This window comes from Macaca mulatta, chromosome 19 (genome assembly GCF_049350105.2).
Source record: "Macaca mulatta isolate MMU2019108-1 chromosome 19, T2T-MMU8v2.0, whole genome shotgun sequence".
Lineage (NCBI taxonomy): Eukaryota > Metazoa > Chordata > Mammalia > Primates > Cercopithecidae > Macaca > Macaca mulatta.
In genome coordinates, this window is record NC_133424.1 from 53,428,373 (window position 1) to 53,445,883 (window position 17,511).

General features: G+C 53.8%; 2 protein-coding genes across 6 annotated transcripts in view; one reads left to right on the forward strand and one right to left on the reverse strand.

The window, feature by feature from the left end:
- Positions 1-8,069, forward strand: part of MEGF8 (multiple EGF like domains 8) — a 52,746-nt gene extending 44,677 nt beyond the window's left edge. For 2 of the 3 annotated variants that reach the window (XM_015124043.3, XM_077982889.1), the window contains 2 exons: positions 478-610; positions 4,617-8,069. In XM_015124043.3, the coding sequence (XP_014979529.2) occupies positions 478-610; positions 4,617-5,885 (1,402 nt within the window). In that variant the 3' untranslated portion in view covers positions 5,886-8,069. The remainder of the gene's footprint in view (positions 1-477; positions 611-4,616) is intronic. The other variant, XM_015124044.3, reaches the window with a different exon arrangement.
- A 6,140-nt stretch (positions 8,070-14,209) lies between these two features.
- CNFN (cornifelin) lies at positions 14,210-17,443 on the reverse strand. 3 transcript variants are annotated; one of them, XM_015124098.3, is made up of 5 exons: positions 17,286-17,434; positions 16,535-16,716; positions 15,972-16,085; positions 14,531-14,667; positions 14,210-14,433 (listed from the first exon to the last, which is right to left on the reverse strand). In XM_015124098.3, exons 2-5 carry the CDS (start codon positions 16,569-16,571, stop codon positions 14,344-14,346), a joined length of 378 nt encoding a protein of 125 aa, XP_014979584.2. In that variant the 5' UTR covers positions 16,572-16,716; positions 17,286-17,434; the 3' UTR covers positions 14,210-14,343. The 3 variants fall into 3 exon arrangements, with proteins under 3 accessions (XP_014979584.2, XP_077839245.1, XP_077839246.1); XM_077983119.1 differs by having other exon boundaries at positions 16,535-16,614; positions 17,286-17,358; XM_077983120.1 differs by lacking the exon at positions 16,535-16,716 and having other exon boundaries at positions 17,286-17,443.
- Between the last annotated feature and the right edge of the window lie 68 nt (positions 17,444-17,511).

A 17,511-nucleotide genomic window follows, 5' to 3' on the forward strand; every position in this document is an offset into this window, starting at 1 on the left:
GTGCCGGAGATCCGGCCCTTCTCACTGGGAGAAACTCTAGAGCCAGACCCCCTCCTTAGTCCTCCGCCCCTAGTCAGGAGAGGATGACATCCCCAGGGAGCGCCCAGGCTAAGTTCGGGGTAGGGAAGGAACTGGAATGTGATGCCACTGCCTACCTCCAAGGCTAGTGCTGAAGTGCAGGCCACAGAGCGGCCCGATCGAGAACAAGATGGGACGGCTGAGGGCAGAGGCCTTGGAACAACCTCCCCTTTCCATCTCCTTCTTTCTGGGTGTTCAGTGAGTGCTGGAGTCTGTGCAACTTGGGTTCCAATCCCAATGGCAATTTAACTGCTTTGTGGCCTTGGGCAAACAGCTTGACCTCTGTGAACCTCAGTTTCCTCTTCTGGCCTGTTGCACAGAGTTGAGCTCACATAGAGGGTGTCCATCCTGGACCGCTGCAGGCCATGGGGGCTCCGTAACCCTCAACTTCTTCCCCAGATGCCAGTGTAACGGCCACGCGGACACATGTAACGAGCAGGATGGGACGGGCTGTCCGTGTCAGAACAACACAGAGACAGGCACATGCCAGGGCAGCTCCCCCAGTGACCGTCGAGACTGCTACAAGTTCCAGGTGCGGCTGCAGAAGCGAGTGATAGGCCAAGGGCCTTACACCTTGTAGAGGTCAGGGCTGGGATGAGGTAGCCAGGCTCGGGCAGGACTGACAACATGGTTCTGAATCAGTGGTTTTGGGATCAAGGGCAGCTTGACAGACTGTTCCTGAGCCCCATTCAGTTATAGGACCTGGGCGGTGATGCTGGGGACCCAGATATGAGCCTCTGGGGGACTCTCAGACTGGTTGGGAGACAGTCTCCATTACAAGTAGTCACAGCTAAAGGTGGCACATGCCAGAAAATCTATCTCATGGTAGCTGCACCGAAAAAAGAAAATGGGCTGGGCATGGTTGCTCATGCCTGTAATCCCAGAACTTTGGGAGGCTGAGGCGGGAGGATCACTTGAGCCCAGGAGTTCAAGACCAGTCTGGGCCACATAGTGAGACCCCATCTCTGAAAAAAATTTAAAAATTAGCCTGGCATGGTGGTGCACATCTGTGGTCCCAGCTACTTGGGAGGTGGAAGTGGGAGGATTGCTTGAGCCCAGGAGGTGGAGGCTGCAGGTTCTGTCTCCAAAAAAAAAAAAAAAAAGAAAGAAAGAAAGAAAAAAAAAACAGAAGACAAGAAAATGTATTGACTCTAAGAACTGAGGGTCTGGGGTCTGCCTTCAGGACTGGCTGGATCCAGGTACTCACACAATGCCATCAGGAGTCTCTCTGCATCTTGACTCTGCTTTCCTCTGCATTGGCTTCATTTTCAGGCAGATTCTTCCCAGTTGGCAGACCCCCTCTGATGAACTGAGGCTAGCAGAGATCTCACATCATTTAATACCCAGATTCAAATTCCCCTGGAGTGCATTTCCCTTTTTCTTCTGCACAGAGGCTCCTGGAGCGCCTGCACTGGCCACCTGGGTGGCTGCTGTGTTCCGGACTTGCCTCTATAATGTGCCAGGCTCCCTCCTCAGAGTACAGTTCCTGCCACCTCACCCAGCCATCTTCTCTCTCCAGTCCCAGAGGGATGAGAAAGTCCCTTGCTCTCAGTCTCCCTTGCCCATCTATGGAAACATAATAGCTGCAAAGATGCAACCCCACCCCAAATGGCAACAGTTTTACAAGCCTTACTGACCCCTAACATTTCTATCTTGGGCCAGAATTTCTCCTTTTACATTTTATTTTTTTAATTTGTAATTTAATTTAATGTTTTTGGACACAGAGTCTTGCTCTGTTGCCCAGGCTGGAGTGCAGTGGTGTGATCTTTGCTTGCGGCAACCTCCACTTTCTGGGTTCAAGGGATTTTCCTGCCTCAGCTTCCTGAGTGGCTGGGACTACAGGCATGTGCCACCATGCCTGGCTGATTTTCTATATTTGAGTAGAGATGGGGTTTCACCATGTTGCCCAGGCTAATCTCAAACTTCTGAGCTCAGGCAATCCGCCCGCCTTGGCCTCCCAAAGTGCTAGGATTACAGACGTGAGTCACCACACCCAGCCCAGAGTTTCTGCCTTCTTGATAAGGGAAAGGCCTATTGACTTTTACCAGGGAGTCTCAGAGATTAAATCAGACCTCCTCCTCTACCAGGTCTGTTGGCTGCTCAGAAGTAGTAGTTTTTCTTGTTTGTTTGTTTTTTTTTTGAGACGGAGTCTCACTCTGTCACCAGGCTGGAGTGCAGTGGCGCGATCTTGGCTTGCTGCAACCTCCGCCTCCCAGGTTCAAGGGATTCTTTTTGCCTCAGCCTTCTGAGTAGCTGGGACTACAGGCGCATACTACCACGCCTGGCTAATTTTTGTATTTTTAGTAGAGACGGAGTTTCACCATGTTGGCCAGGATGGTCTCAATCTCTTAACCTTATGATCTGCCCACCTTAGCCTTCCAAAGTGCTGGGCTCACAGGCGTGAGTCACTGCACCTGGCCGGTTCTTTTTTTTAATGTATTTATTTTTCAGATAGGGTCTGGCTCTTTCACCCAGGCTGGAGTGCGGTGGTGCGATCTCGGCTCACTGCAACCTCTGCCTCCCCGGTTTCCGTCATTCTCCCACCTCGGCCTCCTGAGTAGCTGGAACTACAAGCATTGCGCTATCATACCTGGCTAATTTTTTTTTTTTTAGAGATGGGGTTTTAACCATGTTGCCCAGGCTAGTCTTGAACTCCTGAGCTCAAGCAATCCACTCACCTTGGCTTCTCAAAGTGTTGGGATTATAGGCATGACCCACCGTGCCTGGTCAGGCTTTTGGTTTTTTTTTTTTTTTTTTTTTTTTGATACTGGGCTTACTCTGTCACCCAGACTAGAGTATAATGGTGCAATCATAGTTCACTGCAACCTTGAACTCCTGAGCTCAAGTGATCCTCCTGCCTCACCCTCCTGAGGAACTGTAACTATAGGTACACACCACCATGCCTGGCTAATTTAAATTTTTTTTTTAAAGATGGGGGTCTTACTGTGTTGCCCAGACTGGTCTCGAACTCCTGGGCACAAGCGGCACTCCTGCCTCAGCCTCCCGAAGCAGTGGGATTACAGGCATGAGTTACTGCGCCTGTTTTCTCTTGGTTCTAATAGTGATTGCAGTAATAACTAGAATGCCAGGAGCACCTGCCACAGAGCTGGATGCTGTGCTGTGTAGACAGTGGTGACAGCATAGATGTGAAAGACTTTGCAAGACTGTGCTGGGGCCTCAGTGGGGTACAGACTTAAGAGGAAGACAGATTCAGAGACATCAAATGTCCTAGCTGGGCACAGTGACTCATGCCAGCACTTTGAGAGGCTGAGGCGGGCAGATCACTTGAGGTCAGGAGTTCGAGACCAGCCTGGCCAACATGATGAAACCCCTTCTCTACTAAAAATACAAAAATTAGTTGGGCGTGGTGGCAGGCACCTGTAATCCCAGCTACTCGGGAGGCTGAGGCAGGAGAATTGCTTGAACGTGGGAGGCAAAGGTTGCAGTGAGCCAGGATCACACCACTGCACTCCTGCCTGGGCAACAGAGCAAGACTCTGTCTCAGAAAAAAAAAAAAAAAAAAAGAAGTATCACCCCAGATCAGGTGGTCAGTTAGGCTTGGAGCCTGGAGTGACCCTGATCTGATCTCAGAACTTGAGTGGTTTCCACTAAGCCACAGGAATCTTAGCCGTTATCCATCCAGCCACACATTCATTCAGCACATAGTCATTGAGCACCTAGTATATGGCAAGCACTGTGTGGGTTGCTGGGGACACAGTAGGGAACAAAGCAGGCAAATATTCTGTTTTTAGGAGTTTGTATTCTCATGGAGGCATCCAGAAATGAACAAACAAGTCAGATGCTCATGTGTTAGGCAGTGATGAGCGCTAAGGAAAGTTAAGTAGAAAGCAGGGGCTAGGGCTGTTGGGGAGTGGGAATGGTAGACACAGGACACAGTGGCCAGGGAAGGCCTAGGTGAGAAGGAGGCTCTTGAGCAAAGACCTGAAGGAGGCAAGGGGGCCCCACAAGCTGGCACGTGAGAGGAGAACCATGCAGGCAGAGGGTCCATCAGTGCAAAGGCCCCGGGGTGGGAGGACCCCTGGCACAGTATAGAAGCATCCAGGCAGGCGGGCGAGGCTGGCTGACCCTGCGCCAAGTGCCATGCGCATGATCTCAGCGGTCCTGTGAGCAAGCCATGGTTACTCCCTATGTGCAGAGCTCATGGGTTAAGTCTGTGTGCTCAGGCTCAGTGAGATTAAGTCACTAGTCCAAGGCCACACAGCTAGCAAGGAGGTAGAGGCGGAATGCAGCAGTGTTCTTTGTTGCTGTGCCTCAGAGTGCCAGAGGCCTCAGTATCAGGGTGCTCAGGTCACTAGGGTGACACCAGGGGCAGCAGTGCTGGAGTGTCAGGTCCTGGCAAGGTCTACACTGTGGCAGAGAAGGTCCGGGGGTCACAGGGAAGTGACTGGGGCAGTGGGGGTGAGGCCCAGGGCAATGGCTACTTAGCAGTAGGTATAGAGTATTCGTCACTGCTGCTTGGGGGACAGGCTGGCACCGTGCTCAGCCCTGATGGCCACCGCCTCTAACTCTGCCCGCAGTGTGCTAAGTGCCGAGAATCATTCCATGGGAACCCGCTGGGCGGCCAGCAGTGCTACCGCCTCATCTCAGTGGAGCAGGAGTGCTGCCTGGACCCCACGTCGCAGACCAACTGCTTCCATGAGCCCAAGCGCCGGGCATTAGGCCCTGGCCGCACTGTCCTCTTTGGTGTGCAGCCCAAATTCACCAACGTGGACATCCGCCTGACGCTGGACGTGACCTTTGGGGCCGTGGACCTCTATGTCTCCACCTCTTTTGACACCTTCGTGGTCCGTGTGGCCCCTGACACTGGCGTCCATACAGTACACATCCAGGCATCCCAACCCCCACCACCTCCGCCACCCCTTGCAGATGGTGGGCCCCGGGGGGCCGGGGATCCAGGAGGAGCAGGAGCCAGCAGTGGACCGGGCGCCCCAGCAGAGCCACGGGTACGGGAGGTGTGGCCGCAGGGCCTGATTACCTACGTGACAGTGACGGAGCCGTCGGCAGTGCTGGTGGTCCACAGTGTGCGGGACCGGCTGGTCATCACCTACCCGCACGAGCACCATGCCCTCAAGTCGAGCCGCTTCTACCTGCTGCTGCTGGGTGTGGGAGACCCAAGTGGGCCCGGCACCAACGGCTCAGCCGACTCGCAGGGTCTGCTCTTCTTCCGGCAGGACCAGGCCCACATCGACCTGTTTGTCTTCTTCTCCGTCTTCTTCTCCTGCTTCTTCCTCTTCCTCTCACTCTGTGTGCTCCTCTGGAAGGCCAAACAGGCTCTGGATCAGCGGCAGGAGCAACGCCGGCACTTGCAGGAGATGACCAAGATGGCCAGCCGCCCCTTCGCCAAGGTCACTGTCTGCTTCCCACCTGACCCTACTGCCCTGGCCCCCACCTGGAAGCCAGCTGGGCTCCCACCACCCGCCTTCCGCCGCTCTGAGCCTTTCCTGGCACCCCTGCTGCTGACAGGGGCCGGTGGTCCCTGGGGACCCATGGGAGGGGGCTGCTGCCCGCCAGCCATCCCTGCCACCACTGCTGGGCTGCGAGCTGGGCCCATCACCCTCGAGCCCACAGAAGATGGCATGGCCGGCGTGGCCACCCTGCTGCTCCAGCTGCCTGGCGGGCCCCATGCACCCAACGGTGCCTGCCTGGGGTCAGCCCTCGTCACACTGCGGCACAGGCTGCATGAGTACTGTGGGGGTGGCGGGGTTGCTGGGGGCAGTGGGCATGGGGCTGGTGTGGGCCGGAAGGGACTGTTGAGCCAGGACAACCTCACCAGCATGTCCCTCTGACATGCCAAGGGTCCTCATCCACAGCAGCTGGGTCACCCAGTGGGGCCGCCCTGGACTTGGGGGCCCTTCACCTGGGGGCCCCTGGACACTGTCTCCTTGGAGACCACTGGCTCCCTTCCCTCAGGGGTGCCCCGACGGGGCCTCCTTTGTTCTGCATTCAGCAGCTATTTATTGAGTACCTACTCTGTCAGGCACTGTCATAGGCATGGGGCAAAGCAGGAATGGAGAGACGAGGTTCCCTGATCTCATGGTACTTAGGTTCTAGTGAAGGGAGACAATCAGTTCACACGCACACACCCCACATGCACACACACATGAACACTTGCACATGTGCACACACGAGTAACATGGTTTCAGAGAGGGAGAAGTGCCGTGAGGCCTCCAGAGGACGTGGCAGTGAGGGACGACGGGGTGAAGTCGGCTGGACATTCAGAGAAGCTAGACTGAGAATGCCTGAGAAGAACCAGCCACGGGAAGAGCTTCGGGAAGTGAAGGCAGAGGCCCTGGGGTGGGAGCAGGCTTGTTTTATTGGAAGGACTGGAAAACTGGCAAGTGTGACCCAGATCAAGTGTGAGGAGATGAGACTGGGGACAGGCAGGGGCTGGATCACCCAGGGCCTTGTGGACCCCACACAGGGTTTTGAGTTTTATTCTCAGGGCAACGGGAAGCTGTTGGATGGTTTGATGAAGGGGAGTGACAGGATCCGATGTACCTATTTCAGAATTTAAGAGGGCTGGGTGCGGTGGCTCATGCCTATAATCCCAGCACTTTGGGAGGCCAAGGCGGGCTGATCACAAGGTCAGGAGTTCGAGACCAGCCTGGTCAATATGGTGAAACCCCGTGTCTACTAAAAATACAAAAATTAGCCGGGCGTGGTGGCGCACACCTGTAGTCCCAGCTACTTGGGAGGCTGAGGCAGGAGAATTGCTTGAACCCGGGAGGCAGAGGTTGCAGTGCACTCAGATTGCGCCACTGTACTCCAACCTCGGCGACAGAGTGAGACTCCATCTCAAAAAATTTAAGAGGTCACTTAGTTGTGCTGTGGAGAATGGACTGGAGGGACAAGAGGGGCAGCAGGGATGGTGGACTGGAATAGGGTGGTGGCAATGAGTGAGTCCCGCTCAGATGCGGGATGTGTGTGGAAGAATATAATGATGGTGTGGACGTCAGGGTGAGGGAGGAGACAAATCCACGATGACCCCTAGCTTTGTGGCCTGAACTGTGGATGGCTGAGGGGGTCGTTAATTGAATGGGGGAGAGTGGGGCTTGTGAGGAAGATCAGAGTCTGGTTCTTGACATGAGATGCCCTTCAGACATCTCTTCACTCAGGTCCAACTAGGGATACAGAAACACTGAATATTTCAACAGCAGAAATTGAGTAGGGGGATTGGTAGTGCTGGCAAGGGAAGTGGCTGGGAAGAGACAGATGGCATCATGAGACAGCCTAGAGGTGAGCAGGATCCCCAGGCTGCAGGGACAAAGCTCAGCAGTGGTGTTACCTCACCGGGACCAGGGTCACGCAGTGAATGCTGGAACAACAGAGGCGTGTTCAGGGGGAGCCTCAGAGGGGACAAAACCTCTGCCTGAGATCCCACCCCAGGTGGGCATGGGGGACACTGAGGTTGGGGATGAAAATGCTGGTACCGTCACTGCACAGCCCTGTTCCAGACAGTGCTATCTGGAAGATTTCTGGGCTCTCCCGCGGGGCCACGCCACACCTGAGCCACCTCCTTGGACTCCTGTTCTCTACCCCTTGAGGACCTCCCTCCCTTTGACCCTAGCTGTCTTCTTGAACTTGGGACTCTCCTTTCCCAAGACTTCCATCACTAGCTCCTGGAGAAACTGGACTCTGCATCTTCCCTTCACGTGGAGCCTCAGTGTGAGAGGCCCTGCCAATGCATGCATGTCAGAGGTGGCTGGGACCACATCGGAAGAAGAGGGGAGCGACGAAATTAACAAATAAAAAGTATGGGCAAGACCCAGGTGTCTGAGTGCATCTGCACATGTCTCAGGAGGGCTGGCTCTCAACTCTGATGCAGCCCCGAACACTGAATAACTTGGATAATTGCCCTTATGATGGTACCACTTCCAAGCTGGGATGGCTTTGTTCCTGACTGCCCCTCCTAAAGGCGGAAGGGGGAAGGGTCTGCCACAACAGAAGCATAATAAATAACAATAAACAGCTCTTGTTTCCCAGAAGGGATGCGCCGAGGGGAGACGTGGGCAGTGGCTTTTGACCCTTCCTTAGATCTTCCTCAGGGAGACCCCAGTTTGGCTCAGGAGGGGAAATAGGCTGCCTTGGTCCCAGCTACGGCTTTTTGTTGTTTTGCTTTTTGAGCGGACAGAGTCTCACTCTGTTGCCCAGACTAGTGTGCAGTGGTGTGATCTTGGCTCACTGCAACCTCCATATCCCAGGTTCAAGTGATTTGTGTGCCTCAGCCTCCCAAGTAGCTGGGATTACAGGCATGTGCCACCATGCCTGGCTAATTTTTTTATATCTTTAGAGGAGACAAGGTTCACCGTGTTGGCCAGGCTGGTCTCAAACTCCTGACCTCAAGTGATCTGCCTACCTTGGCTCCCAAAGTGCTGGGATTACAGGCATGAGCCACCGCACTTGGCCTTGGTTTTTTGTTTGTTTGTTTGTTTTTGACACAGGGTGTCTCTTTTTCTGTGACACAGGCTGGAGTGAAGTGGTGCAATCATTGCTCACTGAAGCCTCAGCTTCCTGGGCTCAAGCGATCCCCCCACTTCAGCCTCCCAAGTAGCTAGAACTACAGACGTGTACCACCTCACCCAGCTAATTTTTGTAATTTTGGTAGAGATGAGGTTTCACCATGTTGCCCAGGCTGGTCTTGAATTCTGGAGCTCAAGTGATCCTCTCCCACCTTGGCCTCCCAAAGTGTTGGGATTATAGGTGTGAGCCACCATGCCTAACTCAGGCACAGATTTTATTCCAGGCCCTGATAGAAGGGTTCGAACCAGACAGGGCCGAGAATGAAATGAGACCCTAGAACAATGAGCTTTCTCTACTTTGATGAGAGTCATAGCCAAAACTGAAAGCATTGTGAGAGCTGCTTTACCTGGTATGCACCTGGGCAAACAAAAGCCCTGATTCCTCCCAGGTGGGAGCTGGAGATCCCTCCATCAGCCTCAGCAGCGTAGGCATCTTGCTGGGTGTGTTAAACAATGTAATCTTTTCTGCACAACCCCGCTCCTAAGTGCAAGCTGGTTGCTTCATCAGGTGCTCAGCAGAGGAGGACGATGTGTTGGACTCAGAGGGTGTGTGAGTCTCCGTTATGGGCCAGGAATAACACGGTATTTTCTTTTTTCTTTTTTTTTTTTCGGAGATGATCTAGCTTTATCACTCAAGCTGGAGTGCAATGATGTGATCTTGGCGCACTGTAGCTTCAACCTCCTGAGAAGACGATTTGCACCATGACTGGGCCTTTTCTCTGGGATGCATAGCCACGCTCCCTGACTCTCACAAATGCCCTATGGTACGTGTTCGTCCCTCCACGTCAGCCCTCCACTATCACTTCTGCCTGCACATACCTGAGTGCAAGTGGCGTATGTTGAGGTGGGAGAGAGTCTGGGCATGGAAGGCTGGATGCCTGAGTTCTAGGCTATGTGTGGCTCCCAACCCCTTGGGGATTTCAGGGATAGAGGGAATATTTTACTGAGAGCCTACAGCCCTCCAGACACTGTGCTGGGTGCTTGATGTGAGTCTTAATCTTCCTGTCATCACTGGGAGGTGCTGGCTTGGTTTTCCATTTTGCCCATTCAAAAGCTCTGTTGCCTAAGAACTCAGGGCTAATTAAGAGACGAGCCACTCACAAGCCTGTCTCCGTTGCCCCACACATTACCTCCAAAATTGCTTCCCTTTTCTAAGCCAGTGTCTTCTGATTGCCTACAATGGGCCCCGCATTGTGCTGGGAGCTGGGGACAGAGTAGTGAACAAGGTCTCTGCCCTCATGGAGCTGATAAGCCAGTGTGGTGCCCAATAAAAAGTAAATGATGCTGGATGCTGGAAAGTGATAGAAAAGGTAGTGAGAGAGCAGGGGGTTGGCACTGCTTTTTTTTTTCTTCTTTTTTTGAGACGGAGTTTTGCTCTTGTTGCCCAGGCTGAAGTGCAATGGCACGGTCTCTGCCTCCCGGGCTCAAATGATTCTCCTGCCTCAGCCTCCCAAGTAGCTGGGATTATAGGTGCCTGTTACCATGCCTGGCTAATTGTTGTATTTTTAGTAGAGACAGGGTTTTACTATGTTGGCCAGGCTGGTCGTGAACTCCTGACCTCAAGTGATTCACGCACCACGGCCTCCCAAAGTGCTGGGATTACAGGCTTGAGTCACCGCGCCTGGCCTGGGACTTGCTATTTAACATAGGTGGGATGGGAAGGCCTCTCTCGTAAGATGACACATGAGCAGCAATGAGGGAGTGAGCCAGAGGGACATCTGAGGGAGGAGCATTCCAGGCTGAGGGAACAGCCAGTGCAAAGGCCCTGAGGTTGGAGTGTGCCTGACATTTCAGAGAAACAAGACTCATGTGGTTGGCGCAGAGAGGGAATAAGGGGAGATAGGCAGACAAGGTCACAGAGGGAACAAGAGCCATATCCTGCAGGTCCCTGCACCACAGTGAGGACTCAAGCTTCCACTCTGTCAGGGATGGCACCATGGGAGGATTCTGAGCCTGAGAGGAATGGGCTCTGATGTAGGTGTTCACAGGATTCCCCTGGGAGGAAGAGGCTAAAGGGGTAGAAGAGGGTGGGAAGCCCAGTGAGGAAGCCCCTGCGTCCGTATTGAAGAGGAGAGTGGCTGGAACAAGGTCGGGATAGCAGAGCAGGGAGAAGTGAGATTCTGGATATATTCTGAAGGGAGAACCAGCAGCATTTGTTGACAGATTGGACACTGGGTGAGAGAGAAAGTGACTGAGCAACGGAACGGGTAGAGTTTGCTGTTTCCTGGCATGGCAAAGACTAGGCGGTTTGGGGATTGGGGTACCTCAGCAGTTAGGTTTTATATATGTTAGATTTGAGATGGTTCTTAGATATCCCGAGGGAAGATGTCACTCAATGAGTGGATACAGCTCCAGAGAAAGAGAGAGAGAGAGAACAGCAAATAATAGTAATATATTAATATTAGAATAGGCCGGGCATGGTGGCTCATGCCTGTAATCCCAGCACTTTGGGAGGCTGAGGCAGGCGGATCATGAGGTCAGGAGATCGAGAGCATCCTGGCTAACACGGTGAAACCCCATCTCTACTAAAAATACAAAAACATTAGCCGGGCGAGGTGGCAGGCGCCTGTAGTCCCAGCTACTCGGGAGGCTGAGGCAGGAGAATGGCACGAACCCGGGAGGCAGAGCTTGCAGTGAGCTGAGATTGTGCCACTGCACTCCAGCCTGGGCGACAGAGCAAGACTCTGCCTCAAAAAAAAAAAAAAAAAAAAAAAAAATTAGAATAGTTGCTATATTATACATATTATAATAACAATGATTTTGGCCAGGTGTGGTGGCTCGCCCCTGTAATCCCAGCACTTTGATAGGCCAAGATAGGCGGATTGCTTGAGGAGTTTGAGACCAACCTGGGCAACATGGTGAAACACTGTCTTTACTAAAAATAGAAAAATTAGCCAGGCATGGTGGCACACGCTTGCAATCCCAGCTACTTGTGGGGCTGAGACACGAGAATTGCTTGAACCCAGGAGGTAGAGGTTGCAGTGAGCTGAGATGGTGCCACTGCACTCCAGTTTGGGTGACAGAACGAGATTGTCTTAAGAAAACAAAAAACAATGATTTTGTTTTGTTTTGAGACAGGGTCTTTCTCTGTTACCTGGGCTGGAGTGCAGTGGCGTGATCACAGTTCACTGCAGCGTTGACTTTCTGAACTCAAGCGATCCTCCTACCATAGCCTCCAGAGTAGTTGGAACTATAGGTGTGAGCCACATGCCCAGCTAACTTTTTTTTTTTTGAGACGGAGTCTCGCTCTGTCACCTAGGCTAGAGTGCAGTGGCGTGATCTCGGCTCACTGTAAGCTCCGCCTCCTGGGTTCACGCCATTCTCTTGCCTCAGCCTCCTGAGTAGCTGGGACTACAGGCGCCCGCCACCATGCCCCGCTAATTTTTTGTATTTTTAGTAGAGACGGAGTTTCACTGTGTTAGCCAGGATGGTCTCTATCTGCTGACCTCGTGATCCGCCCACCTCAGCCTCCCAAACTGCTGGGATTACAGGCGTAAACCACCAAGCCCAGCCTTGCCCAGCTAATTTTAAGAAATTTTTTCTTTTTCTTATTTTTTTCTTAGACAGGGTCTCATCCTGTGAGCTCATTGCAGCCTTCACCTTCTGGGCTCAAGTGATCATCCTGTCTTAGCCTCTCAATTAGCTGGGACTTCAGGTGCACGTCACCAGGCCCAGCTAATTTATTTATTTATTGATTGAGAAGGAGTCTTGCTCTGTCATCCAGGCTGGAGTGTTGTGGTGCAATCTCGGCTCACTGCAAATTCTGCCTCCCGGGTTCAAGTGATTTTCCTGCCTCAGCCTCCTGAGTGCTGGGATTATAGGCACCCACCACCATGCCTGGCTAATTTTTTTTTTTTTTTTAGTAGAGACGGGGTTTTGCCATGTTGGCCGGGCTGGTCTTGCACTCCTGACCTTAGGTGATCCAACTGCCTCTGCCTCCCAAAATACCGGGATTACAGGCATGAGCCAGCACGCCCAGCCTCATGCCTGGTTAATTTTTGTGTATTTTTTGTAGACACAGTTTTGCCATGTTGCCCAGGCTGGTCTCGAATTCCTGGGCTCAAGCGATCCTCCTGCCTCAGCCTCCCAAAGTGCTGGGATTACAGGCGTGACTGCTCCTGGCTCAAAAATTTTTCGTAGAGATGTCTCGCTGTGTTGCCCAGGCTGGTCTCCAAATCCTGGCCTGAAGTGATACTCCTGCCTCAGCCATCCCAAAGCATTGAGATTAGAGGCAGGAGCCACCACATCCAGCCCACAGTGATTTGAGTTCACATTTTGGCCTTTCCCTCTATTCCATCTCTTGTTCTCACAATAGCCATATGACATGCTAGGGATTGTTAGCCCCAGAGGGGGAATCAGGTTCAGAAAGGTTTATGAATTCACTAAGATAACACAGCTAAATGTTGAGGAGTCAAGATTAGATCCCAGGTCTGTCCAATTTTGAGACCTGAACATTTTTTGATCTGCTGTTGGTTGCTTTTGCAGGAAAGAGCATTGATTGAAGTAGACAGTTCCTAAAAGTTCCTTTTTAGGCCAGGCGCGGTGGCTCATGTCTGTAATCCCAGCACTTTGGGAGGCCACGGTGGGAGGATCACCTGAGGTCAGGAGTTCAAGACCAGCCTGACCAACATGGAGAAACCCCCCTCTCTACCAAAAATGCAAAATTAGCTGGGGATGGTGGCGCATGCCTGTAATCCCAACTACTCGGGAGGCTGAGGCAGGAGAATCGCTTGAACCCAGGAGGCGGAGGTTGTGGTGAGCTAAGATCACGCCATTGCACTACAGCCTGGGCGACAAGAGCGAAATTACGTCTCAAAAAAAAAAAAAAAAAAAGAAGAAGAAGAAGAAGAAGGAGCCGGGCGCGGTGGCTCACGCCTGTACTCCTAGTACTTTGGGAGGCCAAGGCAGGCAGATCACGAGGTCAGGAGATCGAGATCATCCTGGCTAACACGGTGAAACCCTGTCTACTAAAAATACAAAAAAAAATAAATATTAGCCGGGCGTGGTGGCGGGCGCCTGTAGTCCCAGCTACTCGGGAGGCTGAGGCAGGAGAATGGTGTGAACCCGGGAGGCAGAGCTTACAGTGAGGCGAGATCGCGCCATTGCACTCCAGCCTGGGCAACAGAGTGAGACTCCGTCTCAAAAAAAAAAGAAAAAAGAAAAAAATAAAAAAATATTCCTTTTTAGCTCCAGAGAGCCTTAAGCTTGGAAGTTCTCTGCTTTGGAGACAAAAGTCGCCGACGCCTGTTCGAATTGTGTGCAGGCCAAACAGTCCATAGGCATGGAGCAAGCAAGGGCGCTCTCCTGTGTTGTTCCTTTGAACTTCAGTGCCCCCGCCCTCCCAAGACTGACTTTCTGGTTTTGCTTATTTTCAGAGTGCAGGCAGCTTCACGCAGGGAGTCTGCAGCTAAAGCGTTAGTGGTTTTACTTTGTTAAGGTGAGGGCGCCTGGGGTTTGGGAGGGATAACTTGCCAAAGTCACACACTGCCTGGCGGGGTCACACGTAGGCATCTGTAGTGTCCCCACCTCTCTCACCAATCCTCTCTCTCCACCCAGATTCCTACCCTGGGACAAAATGGATGTAGGCGGAGTTGGTTTTCAGGTTTTTATTGTGGGTGTATTTCTGGCAGCGAGACAGGGGTGGTGAGGCAGTCCCTCCCAGGAGTGGCCAGATAAGGCCAGAGGTGAGACTGGTGGAAAAGGACGGGGAAGACAGGGAACTTCCTTACTCTCGGATCTTCAGCTCCCGCGCCATCTGGCAGAGCGCGCAGGGCAGACAAAAGGTGAGGGCCGCCCAGTCGTGCCCGACGGAGCCCTAGAGGGTGGGAGAGAGTGGTCAGGAGCCCTACCGTGGGTCCCAGGAGGCCAGTCCCCAGCTCCCTGCTCCCGCGGGTCCCCAGTCCCGCGCGCACCTGAATGTGGTAGCGCTCCCGCATGCCGGTGCGGATGGAGTGCAGGCCTCCGGGCAGGTAGGGCGCGCAGCAGCACTCGCCGAAGTCGTCGGAGATGCGGCAGGCGAGGCACAGAGGAGCAAAAGTGCCGCACAGACCTGGGTGGGGCGTAGGCGGTCAGGGGCGGGCCAGCCGGGGCCTCCCAACGGCTCCGCCCCGGGGAGGGGCACGGCTGATTAGTCGCAGAGGGGCATGAGGGTCCCAGCCAAGGAGAGGTCCCGGAGGGAATTAGTCCAAGGAGAGGATGGCTTAGCGATTGGAAGATAGGGTTTTTCTTTTTCTTCTTCTTCTTCCTCTGTTTTTAGAAATTGGAGGCCACGCGCGGTGGCTCACGCCCGTAAGCCCAGCACTTTGGGAGGCCGAGGCGGGCGGATCACAATGTCAGGGGTTTGAGACCAGCCTGGCCAACATGGTGAAACCACGTCTCTACTAAAAATACAAAGATTAGCCGGGCGTGGTGGTGTGCGCCTGTAATTTCAGCTACTTGGGAGGCTGAGGCAGGAGAATTGCTTGAACCTGGGAGGCGGAGGTTGCAGTGAGCCTAGACTGTGCCATTGCATTCCAGCCTGGGCGACAGAGCAATACTCCGTCTCAAAAAAAAAAAAAAAAAGAAAAAGAAAAAGAAAAGAAAAAAAGAAAGAAAGAAAACTAAATTAAAGTCACGCTCTGTCATCCAGGCTGGAGTGCAATGGTGTGATCACACGGCTCACTGTAGCCTCGATCTGCTGTGCTCAAACAATCCTCCCGCCTCAGCCTGCCGAATAGCTTGGGACTACTGGTGTGTGCCACTACCCCTGGCTAATTTCATTTTTTATTTTTATTTTTTTGAGATGGAGTCTCACACTGTTGCCCCGACTGGAGTGCAGTGGCGCAATCTTGGCTCACTGCAACCTCTGTCTCCCGGGTTCAAGCAATTTTCTGCCTCAGCCTCCCGAGTAGCTGAGTTTACAGGCGCCCGCCACCACACCCGGTTAATTTTTTGTATTTTTAGTAGAGACGTGGTTTCACCATCTTGGCCAGACTGGTCTTGAACTCCTGACCTCGTGATCCACCTGCCACGGCCTCCCAAAGTGCTGGGATTACAGGCGTGAGCCAGTGCACTGGGCCAGGAGTTATGGTTTGAAGAGGGAGCTGGGCGTCACAGTGAGGAAAGCTAAGAGTGCAAGGGGGAGGTTGAGGGCCCGAGAAGTTGAGTGTAGGAAGGCATGAGGTAGTATCCTAGGGAGTGTTGGGAGTCTGAGGAAAGGGTGAGTGTTAAAGAGTGGGAATTCCGAGTCCAAGGAAGGGAGGTGGGAGTGGGATTAGCAAGCGGTGGGAGGAGGTTGGAGGTGAGCTTCCCTCTCCTAATTTCCCCCAAACCCGCCTTCCACTGGGCCTGGAGAGGGAGCAGGCAGGCACTCACAGACAGGCATGTCGTTGCAGCAGTCCGTGAGACCTGTGTGCCAGTCACTGAGCTGGGTCTGGTAGCAGCTGGTGGTGGCGCACTGGGGCTGACTGGTCACGGGGTAGGACATAGCTGCAGAGGTGGGAGGGTAGGGGTCAGCTGGCAGCCTCGCAGCACCTCCTGCGCCCTGCACTTCTGCCACCCTTCCCTCTGCCGGGCAGTCTGGGCGGGGCCACCAGGCCGCCCACTGAAGGGGCACCACTGTGCCTCCCCCTTCCCTTCTGCCACATCTGGGTACCGGCAACCCCAGTCTGTCCCTGTTGCTACTGGGTCCTGCACGTCTGGTTAGGCTGGGGGTGGGGGTCTCCTGCACATCCGAGGAAGGGTGGGAACCACATCTGGGTGGGGCCTGGCAGTGCCTCCTCCTCCTCCATGTCTGGGCCTGGGTTCTGGGTTGCAGCATTTCTGGGGCCTCTGGGGTGGAAGCAGGCGCCGTCTGTCTTCGAAGCAAGGGTGCCCAGGGGAGGGAGGCGGCCAGGTTCCAGTACTGAGAGGGTTGCTGGTCCACCCAGTGATCCCACCTTTGCCTTTCACGTTGTCGTGCATCTCAAACTGCATCTTGCTGGCCCTGAGGAGGTGGCGTTGGGGACGGCAGAAGTGGCTGCAGCGACAGTGGCAGAGTCTGTCCAAGGGACACTGGATACTGGGGAGGTGGGGGCAAGGGACTGGGGCACCGGGGGCTGGGCTCTCAGGGGTAGAGGAGCTGGGGAGAAAGAGGCCAAGTCAGCCTGCTGGCCAGGAGAGACAAGGAGTAGGGAATGGATAGGGTGGGGGCGAGAAACTCGCCCATTGCTTTCCAACTGCCCGACAGATGGCAGAGGACCCTCCCCATACCCGAGGTAGAGCTTGAGAGAGAGTAAGAAATGGAGATGGACAGAGTCAGAGACAAGGGGAGAAATATCAGAGCCAGGTGCCCACAGAGATGTCACCAGTAACGCCCACATGTGCCCAGCACTTTGACTCCTCTGCAAGCCCATCTCACAGATGAACACTGAGGCTCAGAGACATGAGGAGGAACACCCCGCGTCTGACGGCCCAGGCCAAGGGGGTTCATAGAGGTGATGCTGGGCCACAGGACTTCTAAATTCAGCTCAGCCCACCCCAGTTAAGAAGGAGGGATTTGGGGGCATTGGGAAGGACAGAGATGTCCCGAGAGACAGACATTCAGAGATACGAAAGGAGACAGAGTGATATGAGTGGGATGAGGAGGAGGGAGATCAGAGCAGAGGCACCCAACTTCAAAGAAGAGGGCTGTAGAGGGGTTGCTCCTACCTGCAGGACCGTGAGGCAGTGATGGAGACAGAGGTGTGGAGACACAGGCACTGACTTCTCCCTCTCAGCCCAGAGCCACTTATATGGGCGGCCACACAGCCCTGGGCGGGGCTCTGACAGAGGTGCCCAGGGAGCCAAGCCGGTCTGGTCGACCCTCTCCCCGAACTGGGATTTCCCGCCCTCCCTCTCCACTCCCATCACCCCACTTCCCCTCCTGCTTCAGCTC